Source organism: Miniopterus schreibersii, assembly GCF_964146895.1.
Source record: "Miniopterus schreibersii genome assembly, chromosome: 2".
NCBI classification, from domain to species: Eukaryota; Metazoa; Chordata; class Mammalia; order Chiroptera; family Miniopteridae; genus Miniopterus; species Miniopterus schreibersii.
The window spans coordinates 25,121,687-25,135,161 of record NC_138102.1 but is presented as its reverse complement, the minus strand read 5'-3'; the positions used below and the strand labels follow the sequence as shown (position 1 = coordinate 25,135,161).

At 44.0% G+C, this 13,475-nt stretch overlaps 1 protein-coding gene and 1 long non-coding RNA gene across 4 annotated transcripts in view; one reads left to right on the top strand and one right to left on the bottom strand.

Moving 5' to 3' along the window:
- Nucleotides 1-10,303: 10,303 nt before the first annotated feature.
- LOC308553775 lies at nucleotides 10,304-12,817 on the bottom strand. 2 transcript variants are annotated; one of them, XR_013998283.1, is made up of 3 exons: nucleotides 12,254-12,817; nucleotides 11,927-12,023; nucleotides 10,304-11,455 (listed from the first exon to the last, which is right to left on the bottom strand). It is a non-coding gene; the product is annotated as an uncharacterized lncRNA (long non-coding RNA). The 2 variants fall into 2 exon arrangements; XR_013998284.1 differs by having other exon boundaries at nucleotides 12,103-12,343.
- CDC16 (cell division cycle 16) overlaps nucleotides 12,406-13,475 on the top strand; it is a 33,318-nt gene continuing 32,248 nt past the window's right edge. The window contains exon 1 of one of the 2 annotated variants that reach the window (XM_081130021.1): nucleotides 12,406-12,625. In XM_081130021.1, the coding sequence (XP_080986147.1) occupies nucleotides 12,578-12,625 (48 nt within the window). In that variant the 5' untranslated portion in view covers nucleotides 12,406-12,577. The remainder of the gene's footprint in view (nucleotides 12,626-13,475) is intronic. The other variant, XM_081130022.1, reaches the window with a different exon arrangement.

The window sequence follows — 13,475 nt, the reverse complement described above, 5'->3', positions numbered from 1 at the left end:
CATTTCTGCTTTGTAAAGAGAGGATACAAACCCTGTCCCAGAACTCACGTCAGGGTTAAATAAGTAGTGTCTGCAAAAATGACTATAAAAGTGCCTGGTATTTACTTGGCAAACAATGAAATTCTTTCTTTTTTCCCTTCTTTACTGTATGCATCTGCCACGCAGGATTACAACACGAATTTAAAAAAACTAACTCAAAAAGATATCTGCACCCCATGTTCATTGTAACACTATGGACAATAGCCAAGACATGGAAGCAACCTAACTGTCCATCGGTGATACATGGTTAAAGAAATTGAGATCCATCCATATTGTCTCAAATGGCAAGACTTTACTCTTTCTTATGGCTGAATAGTATATATTATATTATTATATATTATTATATACTATAATATAATAGGTGGGTGTGGAAATAAATGGGATAACGGAAAAGTAGAGATTGCTGTTAAAGTTATTTCAATTATTTTGTGAGAGTATAGAACTAGGAATAGAGCGACATTTTTACATAAGTAGTTGGAATAAAGAGTTTAAATTTTTTAAAATATACCTTTATTGATTTCAGAGAGAGGAAGGGAGAGGGAGAGAGAGATAGAAACATCAGTGATTAGAGAGTTGACTTTGATCAGCTGCCTCCTGCATGCCCCCGACTGGGGATCGAGCCCACAACCCGGGCATGTGCCCTGACCTGGAATTGAACCATGACCTCCTGGATCCTAGGTCAATGCTCAACCACTGAGCCACGCCCGGCAGGGCAAGAGTTTAATTATTAAAATATTCCTGTGTCATTGGTCAAGTGCTCATTGAAAGTCTACTATATATCAATGACTCAGCATAGCTCTCAAGAGGGATTTGTTGTTTTAGGCTTATAGTTAGATTTGAATAAAAACCAATAGGTTCTACTTAAAGGTTTTAACCATTTAAGATAATAGAAAAAAATTAAATGGGGCTTATTTTAAACCACAAAAATCCATCACTGTGTTTATTGAGGTGGCTTTTCAATTTACCCCTTGAGCTATATATAAGCTTTGGGAATACTTTGTGATTGTATTGGCCATGCCTTGATGGGTTGTTTGCATGATTATACTTTAACTATATTGTGCAAATAAATAAAACTCTAAGAATTCAACTAGCATTTTAGATGAAATACTGATATGTGCGTTGTAGCCCCCACACACTATAGAAGGTAAGGATAAGTGGACACTCTTCACTGGAGGAGAGAGCGGTGAGCCATAATTTTCCCCTTTTCCAAGTCCAAATGATTTCATAGCAGAGAAAGAAACCCTGTTCCACCTCCTTCCCTGAGACACCTGCACAACTAGGCCGCACTACTCCAGACTTTATCCTCAGATGGTTCCCAAAACAACCTTCAGGGAGGAATGAGGAAAATAAAAGAAAGAAAAACACTCTGGAATGTGGGTGACATCCTGAAGGTCCTGCACATCCAACACCAACAAGCAGACAAAGTTCAAGGTGTAAGTATAGATGCACTGGTTTAGTGTAAAAGAACTTGGATGCATTTTAGAAAGATTTTCAACAACAAAATTATAATAATAATAAAGGATTATCTGATTACTTAGATAGATATTTCTCTAAATAAGATGTATAAATGGCCAATAAACCCAGGAGAAGATGCCCAATAAAGGAAATGTAACTCAAAACCACCAGGCCTCACTTCACACCTGCTAGTTGACTTGAATCAAAAGACAGAAAATGACAAGTGTTGGCGAGGGATGTGGAGAAACTGGAACTCTCATCCTCTGCTGGTGGGAATGCAAGATGGTGCAGCCACTTTGTAAAACAGTGTACCTGGTTCTCAAAAAGTTAAACATAAAGTTACCATAAAACTTAACAATTCCACTCTTAGGTATAAGCCCAAGAGAACTGAAAACATACCCACATAAAAACTTGTACAGGAATGTTTATAGCAGCATTATTTATAATAACCACATAGTAAGAACGACCCAAATGTCTATCGACTGATGAACAGATAAACAAAATGTGATATAACCATGGAATATTATGTGACCATATAAAGGAATAAAATTCGGATGCATGCTACATTGGGTAAGATAAACCTTGGAGACATTGTGCTAAGTGAGAGAAGCCAGATTCTATCCATATGAAATGCCCAGAATAGGCAAATCCTTGGAGACATAAAGTAGATTAGTGATTGCCGGAGGCTCTAGGAAGGGGAACTGGTGAATGATAGCAAAGGAGTATGTGGTTTGGGGGGAAAGGCTGTAAAATTCTTCTAAAATTGAAGTTAATGATGATTCACAACACTGAATATACCAAAAACACTGAAATAAGCACTTTAAAGGGGTAAATTCTATGGCATAGAATCATGTCTCAATGAAGCTGTTATTTTTAAAATAAAAAAGATTATATGATTAATTCTAAATAGAAATTAGAATTGTCAATGAATTGAAATACTATTCCATTTCCCATGCATTCTAGTATGATGATATTTTACTGTCCTTGCCTAAGGGAGGTGTTTATATCCAATATGTATTTTTTAAAATATATCTTTATTGATTTCAGAGAAAGGAAGGGAGAGGGAGAGAGTGAGAATCATCAATAATAAGAGTCATTGATTGTTCCGCTGCCTCCTGCACGCCCCCTGCTGGGAATAAAGTCCGAAACCCGGGCATGTGCCCTGACCAAGGATAGAAACTTGATCTCCTGCATCATAAGTTGATGCTCAGCCTCTGAGCATGCCAGCCGGGATCCAATATGTATTTTTTAAAAATATGTTTTTATTGAATTTAGAGAGAGAGGAAGAGAAAGGGAGAGATAGAAACATTGATAAGAGAAAAACATTGAAAACATTGATTGGCTGCCTCCTGCACTCCCCTTACTGGGGATTGAGCCCAAAATCCTGGCATGTACCCTGACCTGGAATCAAACTATGACCTCCCAGTTCATAGGTCAATGCTCAAACACTGAGCCTCTCTGGGGGGCCAATATGTATTTTTGATCCAGTAGGAAATTAATCTGAACTTTAAGCAAGGCTACATCCAAGCCTGGACCCAAAATGTGAAGTTGAAAAGAAGGACTCAGAACACAAACTGGGAAAAGAAGACAAGTATGAGAAGCAGTGATGGGGAAACAGCAAAGCCACCATGGGCTCCCCGATGACCAAGCCACCGTCCTCCCCACTGTTATCACCCCGAGGACAGCTGTAAATGTGCATGAGGCAGCATTCTAAAACACGATGTATTTATACAATGTACTGACCGGATGAGGCAGCAAAACTATTTTTCATGCTTCTTAGGCTGATAGCTGGAAACAATTATGCAATGTAATATTGGGAGTTCAAGGGTTTTTATCATTTGTCTTTTGGGTTTTTTTTAAGGACATGTTTTTACTGATTTTAGAGAGAGAGGAAAGGAGAGGGGGAGAGAGAGATGGAAACATCAATGTGAGAGAGAGATAGAAACATCAATTCAATTGGTTGCCTCCTGCACATTCCCCGACTGGGCATGTGCCTAGACCAGGAATCGAACCTGTGACCCTTCGGTACATGGGACGACACTCTAACCAACTCAGCCACACTAGCCAGGGCAGTTCAAGGGTTTTGTATTTGTCTTTTTTCTCTAGCTATTAATACTTACTTTGTTACCATATTTTGTGTTGTTGTGTATTTGTTTATGATTCCCAGGTGGATTTGTATCATTTACCCTAAAACCCTGTGACTATTACTTTAACAAATATCTAAATAAATCAGATGGAAACTCCTCAACTACAACATGACTCCAAGATACATAACCTGAGATGTAAAAGGGATCAGTGGGCCTAGCTTAGAGTAATAAAGCATAGCTGAGAGTGTCTCAGAAATGGCTTCTTCCCTGTCCTGTTCAGGTAAGATCATGCTTAACCTGTTCCACAACAGTGAGCATCTATCTTAGAGTCAGTGCTTCAAAAATATGATTGAGAGACTCATACACCCATTCATTCATTTATTCAACAAACTCTGTGCATGTGCCAGGCACTAGGGCAGCCTGGGACTCCAGGTGAGGAAGACAGATGTGGTCCCAGCCTCACAGAGCCGGACCCCTCCTTAAGGTCATGGAACCTAATTAGTCTTCGCTATGTTTCATTCAAGCTATAGATTAGGGTTGAATTCTCTGCTAAAAAAAAAAAAAGAGAGAGAGAACAAGAAGGTACTTTTTATTCCTTTACACACAAACCCTTTAAAGCTCTCGGTGATCAAGTGAGTCTCTTTTCAGGTTTCTATATCTAAATGGAATCCCTCCAGGGCCTTTGCGGTCCCTCGAAGGCAGCCCTGTTAAACCGTGGTGTTTAATCATGGACCTGGGGTCAGAAAGACCTGGATGTGAATTTTGACTCCTCAGCTCACTTACTGAGTGACTTTGAGCAGATTACTCAGCCTGTCTGACCCCCTCCCCAGTAGAGCAAAGTAGTGCTGGAAGCTGGCTCCCTCCTGTGCGCGTGGCCTTCAGTGCGTTGCAGGGGCCACCTTCAGAATCTCACCCAGTTGCCACATCCCTTTCCTACTGTAAAGCCTCAAACTGGGCACAGCACTGTGCAAAGCATCCAGATCAGGGCTAAATTAGAGAAATGGCCTCTTAGCAGAGACTGCATACTCAATTTACAAGCCCTCATATCTGCACTTCCTTTTTAACGAGGTGGCAACTTAGGGTTGGTGTCAGCAGCACTTTCTGACTACAGTCAGTGTTTCCGTGCCTTGGCCCTCGCCCTAATGAGCACACTCCTCCCAGAGTTGTGTTTTAGTAGCTTGGTCTCGGCAACCTTGTTCTGAAAAACCCCAATGGTATGAAATTTTAAAAATCTATCACAGAACTGGAAGCCTTGCTATTTAGTCATGAGAACATAAATCTCTTTTCCCACCTGCCACCCCCCAGAAAGCCAGCATTTTATAGAGACAGTCAAGTTACTCCGCGTGGTCAAGAAGTAGCTCTCTATTGGCAAACAGACTTTTTGCAAGTCTTCCTGTTACAGGCTGACTTCAACTCTTTTCTCCCTGGACCTTGCTCAGAGGGTCTTTAGATGGCAAATGGGTTTTATCCATACACACCCTTAAGGGTGAAAATTGATCATCCAGAAGCTCTGATTTTGAAGATAACTTGAAAAAGTAATGTACATACCAGGTATGTTTTCAGGTGAAGAAATGTATTAGTCCCATATTACACTGTGCATCAAATTAGCTTAAATGGGTAAAACTTTGAAATACTTTTAAATCTCCATAAATATAATAAACAGAAATAGGGGGGGATGGGAGGAGAAAGGGGAAAGAAGAGGAAGAGAAGGGGGGCAGGAGAAGGGGGAGCCATGCCTGGAAGAGCCATGCCACGCTGGGCGCTGTGGCCCAGGCAGGTGCTGATGAGGCAGGGAAAGGCCTTGTGCAGAGTGGAGAAGGTGCTTCCCTCAGGGTGTGCAGGGCCTGACCCTGCACTTGGGGGCCTGAGAATGCACACCCCTTCCCCCTGCACCCCTGGGCTCCTCCTCTGTACCACCCAGTCCCCAGTGAGAGCTCCATAATGCAGTGGACACTCTCCCTTTTCTCAAGGACAGTGAGATGTGGGCCTGCCAGAAACTCCAAAGCCTATTCTGGGCCAATTTTGTCAAGTTTTACATTACTTACCCTCTTGCTTGCTGCTAAATCAGCCAAAGTTGCCTGAAAGGACCATATAAGGCTGCCCTTAGGGTTCCTATATCCCCTGTATCCCAAACAGAGAAACAGGAGCACACTTTAAAGGACAGTCTCCCTTCTTTAGGTCTTGGAGTACATGAAAACCCCCTCTGGTTGTCAAGTAGATAGAGTCCTGAATGTGAGAGAATATTCTGGAAATGCAGATGTGGGTGGCCAGATAGAGCATCCAGGCCTTCCCAGTGCTGAAGGTCTATAACTTCTTACTTCCAGAAATGGTTGCCTGGCCTGAAGGTTAGACTTGCCTGGCAGGGGAAGCAAACTCCTGTGAGCTAAAGTGAGTTCCACAAACTGGATTGCATAGAACACCAAGGGTGAGTGTAGAAACAGAAGTGAAACTGGAAACTGTGACACGGGCTTAATCCACCAGGAAACAAGAGTGGCTGAGTTTGAAGATAACTTGAAAAAAGCAAATTGCTCTGTGCTTTCTGGTCCTTAGATGGGCTTATTCTGGGTCACGCTGAGTTTGAGCCATTTGATGAGGCCTGGTTTTCCTCAAGAAACTGCTGTAGCTCCTGGTATTTATCAACTAGGTCTGTTGTGTAGTGTTTGTCTTCTCCCCTCAACATTCACTATAATGTCCTAAATTATACATTTGTCCTATACTGCAGACAATAATACATTTTAAAGGACCACATTAATTTTTACGTAACCCTTAGTAAATTAGGGAAAACCACAAATAGGACTGACCCTCATAACAGTGGCTAAAACAGCAAGAACCCTGTGTGTTTTTGTGCTGTTCAGTCAGTTCTGACTCCTGGCGACTCTGTTCACCATGTCCTGTCCTCAGCAGCCCTGGCCAGCTCCTGGAGACTCACACCTATGGCTTCTTTTATGGAATCAATCCATCTCCTATTGGGTCTTCCTCTTTTCCTGCTGCCTTCCATTTTTCCCAACAGCATTGTCTTTTCCAAAGAACCCTACTTTCTCATAATGTGCTCAAAGTAGGCCAGCTTCAGTTTTGTTGTTTTTGCCGCTTGAAATGTTTCAGGCTTAATTTGCTCTAGGACCCACTTGTTCATCTTTCTGGGGATCCAGGGTATCTTTAGAGCTCTCCCTCAACACCAAATTTCAAATGAATCCATTTTCCCCCCACCAGCCTTCTTCATTGTCCAACTTTTGCATCCCTACATAGTAACAAGACGAGGGTGTGTATGATCTTAGCCTTGGTCTCTACCACTTCCTTACTCCTGGCAATCTTTCCAATTCTTTCATTGCTGACCTTCTGAGTCACAGCCTTCTCTTTATTTCTTGGCTGCAGTCTCCATTAAAATTGATGACTGCACCAAGATCAACAAAATCTTTAATCATTTCAATTCAAAAGAACACTAGCAGTCCTCATTGATTCTCAGGCTCTATGACCTGGACCTCATGACAAACTTCCGACATCCCTAGCCTGACCAGGCACCTGTCTGGCCAGGGACTGCCACAAAAATTAAATGCCCCAGGCCAGCCGTGGTCCCCACAGACCTTAGGGAAAAGCCAATGGATGCATGGAGAAGTCGCCCCCACTAGCGGTGGTTTCTGGAACTGCAGCTCCAACTTGAAGGCAGATGCTTCATTGGGCGAGAGGCAAACCACAAAGCATTTCCAAATCACTCAAGGACAATAAAAGGTTTGCTCTCTTTCTACAAGTTTGATGAGGAGTTTTAAGAAGCCCATACTTCAACTCCTGTAATTAACATCCTTTTTTCTCATATTTTTCCTCAATATCTTCATCAAAGTGTAAATTACAGCAACATAATCCATTGTCCTTAACTAATAAGTACTTAGTAACCCCGAACACTGAGGCCTGGTCAAGAAGAATGCATCCAATCACCAAGTGCTTCTTTCACAGCAATTCTCCAGCAAAGTTTTATGGACTGTTGTTTTATAATAAGAGTTTCCAAATGATGAAATTCAGTTTGGAAAAAAAAATATTAGATTCCCCAAGAATCTTCACAAAGTCATGTTTAAGAAGCAGTAGGAGTGAGAGCTGTGGAAAAGGGGAAGACTTCCTTTTACCCTGCTAGATTCTGTGGCTGGCCTAAGGCTTGAGCTGTCATAAAGCAGATTAACAGGATAAAAGCCTACAAATTTATTTCATATTCTCACACGTACGTGGGAGCCTTCAACAGGAAAATGAAAACCTGAAGAGACTATTATTAGCCCCAACGTTTATTACATTTTTGAACCAAGAACAATAAATTGTGGAGATGTGACAAGACAAAGGGGCTTGAGCCAGGGGCAGTAAATTGTGGGACACTGACTAGGAAATATATGAGGGAAATTAACGAAAGTCACGGTTATTTTAGTAGGTGTGCTTGTAGAGATTCATCTTGTATTGCCTCCCGCATCTGGTGATGACACCGTTCTCTTCTTCTTGGTGCAAGGCGGGCACTTTCTCATGGGAATTTGTGCCCCCAACACCCTCCTCCTCCCGTTCCACGCCCCCGCTAGACATGCCAGGCCTTGTTCCCAGGGCCCACTGTGATTCCCTATGAGGCGCAACACTCAGTAAGGTGCTTCTTTCACTGCCTCTCATGGTTTTTACAGCTCTATCCTCTCCCTCGTCACCGCCCCAGCTCCTGGCACAACAGTGGGCACATGAGACTAAAATATACATGTGAATGAAGCAATGAGAGGAATACTTCATATTAAAAGCTGCTTTTCTGAATTTGAAATCCAAACTGAGACTGATGACCACCCCTTGGCTAATAATAAGGTTCATGTCTGCCGAACACAACATCGGAGATTTATTCACTTAACTTGATACATTTAGACAGCTAGAGAAGACATTTGTGAATTGGATATTTACCCTGAGGTAAAGGTCATTGTTATGTCCTACAGACAGCGTGTCAGGATATGCTGATTGCTAGGATGAACTAGATGCTATGCCCAGGTGACATGGCTTGCTGCAGGCAGCTCTGCAGTCATATTAATACTGCAGTTTCAGAAGGTGATGATTGGAGACAAAGACACATGGTAAAGCCTCTCCAGGCATCCCTTTAACTGGCTGGACTTAACCTCACAGGCAGAGTAAGATCATCCCCGCCCCCCAAACTGAGGGCATTTTCCCTGACGAAGCTGCCCCTGCACAGAGCAAATACCGTGCTGATGTGTCAAGGTGCTCATTTTCCCAAGCTCAAACCCAGTTCCCCAGCAAGATGACTCCCTGGCAAGAGAGTGGATAATTCCCATTGTGGAAGAAGGAGCCATATACTAAATCTGACAAGCTCAGGGGAGGCCTGCATGGTAGGCCTTACAAACTCAGAAACTGAAAGTAACCACCTAGGGTGGTCTGAACATAAACATTCCTAACTAGTATATGTGGGATATAAAACTGAAACTCATAAACACAGACAACAATATGGTGATTACCAGAGGGAAGGGTTTGGAGGGACAGTAAAGGGTAAAGGGGACCAAATATATATGGTGACGAAAGATGATTTGACTTTGGGTGATGGGCACACAATGCAGAATACAGATCATAGAAATGTACACTTGAAACCTATATAATCCTATTAACCAATATCACTCCAATAAATGTAATTTAAAAACTTCCTAACTAAACGTGGGTCATGGTGGGTAGTCATGCCCTAGGCCTATAGCTTCCTTGACAAAAGTCAATCTTTTCTCTAAATCAGCCTGTCTACTGTCCTTTTGCATCTAAGATAACATACCTTTGAAATGTCAGAGAGTAATCTTCTTTTTCAGACCCCTCAAGGCACGACCACTGGTACCAGAGCATGAGACCACAGAACCCGCACTGTTACCTTGTTCCTGCATACCATCTCTGTGCTGTAAATGTTAATTGTTAACTATCCTGGACCCACCATTGTAAAAGAAGTATGCCTTTTCTATTTTCCTCTTTATCCGATCCCAGCGATTTTCTCCTGCCTTGTGTTCTCCTGCCCCCTCAATCTACCACCAGTGGATTTCATGTAACCACCCATACATCTCCTTTGACTGTAACGTATAAAATATGCTGCAAAACTGCCATTCTCTGGAGCAGTTTCTCCATTTGTTCAGATTTTGTCCCTTGACAATTGTCATCAGTTCAGCTCAAATAAACTCATAAAAATTCTCTATGGGTTTGGACATTTCTTATACCGACACTGGTGTTCCTGTAAAGTCCCATGGGAAGGCGTTAACTGTGACTCCCACTGACACAGCACTGCTCCCAGTCACAGGCCCTAACATTAACCAACTGAATAAATCAGTAGATAAACCAATAGTATCCCATAATGGAAATATGCTTAAAATAATATACTACATACACTCAACTGAGAGGCTGGGCAAAACAAACAAATAATCCATTTGCCAGTGCTCTAGTAGGGTCACAGAGCATAGTGTCACAGAAACAAACAATCAGCAATACTCTGAAGATTCAGAGATGATCATTTGCCCCCAAATACTTCCCCCAGAACTTGCATTTGCCTTAAAACCCCACAGTTAGAATCACTAACAAGTAAGACAACAGAAGTCATTGTTGGTCCAACGTCTACGAACTAGCTGTGTTTGGTGCTGATTGGCTCTTTGACATTGCACAGGCAAGTTATCCTTGCAGGGTCTCACTTTCCATAAGAGTAAGTATCACAAGCTACACATTTATAAACCAACAGACAGCTCCCATTTAAATTAACAAACATTTATTTACCAACCATTATTTATCTGGATAGAGGTAAATTCAGAGGACAGTTATTCATCAAGAAGACTTGCGGTTTTTTCCTTATGAGCCTCTGTCTTGCGTTATCAGACAAAGCATTCTTTCCATGCCAGTGTCCAAACAGGTGGAAGGGCTTGCACACTGAGCTTCCACTGCCTGCCTCTGCTGGAGGCGCTGGCAGCCCATCAGAGCCCAGATGGATCCAACTGACCAGATTTTAGGTAGGTGTTTGGCTAAGACCCTCAGTTGTGTGCCTGCAGCAAGCACATCAAGACATGGAGAAATGCACAGTAAATAGAGATTTAATGTTTGGCTAGAAGCTATTTCCAAATTTATAGAATTGTCATTGTAAAATGACAACAGACATGTTTGCAAATCATTGCCTCTTAATAATTATTTCAAAGCCTCAATATTTTTTCAATTTCAGCCAACAGGAGTCTACCAAATCTTAAATTACTCTCCTGTGGTAACAATATCACATCACTTCTCAACTCAGTGAGCAAGTATTGCTCTCTCTTCATTTCAGAGTAATTTAGATTCTTGAGACACTACCTGATATTTAATATTCTGGTCATACTCAAAGCCCATGCCTTGTCTTCCTGACTGGATTTTATGAATGAGTTTAAGGAAGAAATCGTTTTCTAAAAACCAGAAAAAGAGAGATTTATACATATGCAATTTCACAAAATTTAGTGTTGGATAAGAATATCAATATGCAGCTGTTCTTCAGTATTCGGCTGACTTCAGACTAGTTAATTGCATATATTTTATTTTTATTGATGATTTTAGAGAGAGAGGGAAAGGGAGAGAGAGAGAGAAAGAAACATCGATTTGTTGTTCCACTCATTCATGCATCCATTGGTTGCTCCTTGTATGTGCCCCGACCAGGGATCAAACCCGCAACCTTGGAGTATCAGGGTGACACTCTAACCGAGCTACCCAGCCAGTGTGACTTCAGACGAGTTAACACACCAGAAAAATCATGGGTTTAGAACTCCTCGGATAAAAATTTATTATTGTCTAATACAAAATGTGACTTGACTGACATCAGTGTCCTGTTCTCTTCCTACACATGATTCTTCATTGTCGCATTTTGATGGCAGTGGAAATTTCTCCTGCAGAGAAACAGGCAATTTGAGGAGCATAAGGTAAGCCACCTGTCCACTGCCCATGTCACCCTGCTGGGCTAGCGACGTCCCTAACAGACACCTGAGTGGTGACATCTGACTGGTACATTCAGGTCAAGGTCGTAGGTGGGAGGGAGCAAGTGGAGGGAATATTGTGCCCAACACCTTGACATGAGCCTCCTGAGACCCATTTTAGGTGGTGATTGGAGATTAGCAAACACAGTTAGAACTCTGCCCAATGTTCACATACACAGGGCTGGTTTGGCTCATACAGGATAAATTCTATTTATTTTCCTCTTCTCACATCCCCCCCCAGTGTTTGTCTTTAGATTCTGCCTAAACCGACCTGACCAGGTTCTTGCTGAGCACAGGCCGCGGTGACCCCGCAGCCCCGGGCCGGGGGGTGAGGGAGTTAGTCATGTGGGGGGCAGGGGGTTCGGCCGAGCCCACAGAACTCACCTGAGAACTTCGCTTGTTTTTGATCAGTGTTCCCTACCCGAGGTGGAGGAAGGAGCCTTTTGGGTTTGTTTGTCCGAAGACAATCTGAAGGAGACACCTGGGCGCGAGGACGACGGTAAAGCTCACACATCACGTGCCCCCTCCACCCCCGCCATCCGCCCCGGGGGTATCGTCACCTTCACGCGCGGGAGGAAACGAGGCTCAGTCGGAACCACGGGGCTCGCCCAACACCAGGGAAATGGGGCTGAACTCAAACCAGGCCTAGACCCCGGGTGCCCGCGCCCCGCGGAGCACGAGTTACTGAGTGAACGAGGCGGGGACACGAACCTGGGCGGCGCGCACCAGGGCGTTGGAGTCGCGGAGGAAAGGCCTCCAGGGTCAGCCGCCAACCCGGCCACCCAAGGCCCAGAGCGCGCCGCGGAACCAAGGACGCGACGCCCGTTTCTGGCGCCGGAGGGGACGCGTTTGCGGAGGACTTCCGGGACGAGGTCTGGCCGGGAGCGGAAGAACCTCGGAGGCTGCAGCGCCGACCCTGGCGGTTCTGTCGGGTTCGAGGCGATCGTAGCTCGGGGCTGGGATCCCGGGCCGCGGGAAGAAGGGTGCGCGCCGGCGCGGCGGAGGGTGCTCGGCCGGACTGCCGGTCGCGCGGCCATGAACCTGGAGCGGCTGCGGAAGCGAGTCCGGCAGTACCTGGACCAGGTGGGCGACCGACTCGGGTAGCGCGGGCCCCGGGGCTCGTGAGGGGAGCTCGTCCAAAGCCCTTGTCCGCAGGGGTAGCTGCGGTCCGGGCTCTGGTGGTGCCGGGCTCGGCCGGGCCCGGGGCTTTCGTCCTGCTCTGCAGCCGGCCTAACTCCTGGGCACCCAGTAGGCGCACGATACAGACTTCCTGTTAAGTGGAAGTTGAAGAAAGATACAAACAAGCTTGTTGTCTCAAATCTACTTTGAACTACATCTGTGTACAGCAAGCGGTGTTTAAGGAAAGAGGTGTCTCCAGAATCAGCAGCATCAGTTCAGTCTATGATGTCACTTAATGAGTTTTAGTAAAATGTATGCGCTCCCCAAAAAATTGGAAACCAAGGGAGAGAAAAGCATGTTCAATGTGAGTTGTTCAGGACTGGTTGTGAAATGATGCTGCCAATTGTTTGCAGTGCTTTGGAGGGCTGTATTTTGGTTTACCATAAGTCGGTTGAACAAATGTTTCCTGAGCACCTTTTCTTTGGCGCTGGGGATACAGCGGGGAATGAGACAGGTCTGGTTTCCACCCCTGGGGCACTTATATTGAGCAGATTTGTAACCATCTTTTAAGCATTCCTCCTCCCAGAGTGGCAACTGAATTCCTAGTTTGCATCTAGGAGGACTGAGGCAAAGATTGTAGAAAAATTGAGAACCACTGCTAATGACTAGTTATTGCAAAATAATCCTTTAAATTATCTACTGTTTTAGATACCTGCTGATAAGTCTTTTTCTGTTTTAAAAATGATTTTTTCCCTCCTCTCACCTGCCCTCCCTGTTGGCAGCCATCAGCTTGTTCTCTGTATCTATGGGTCTG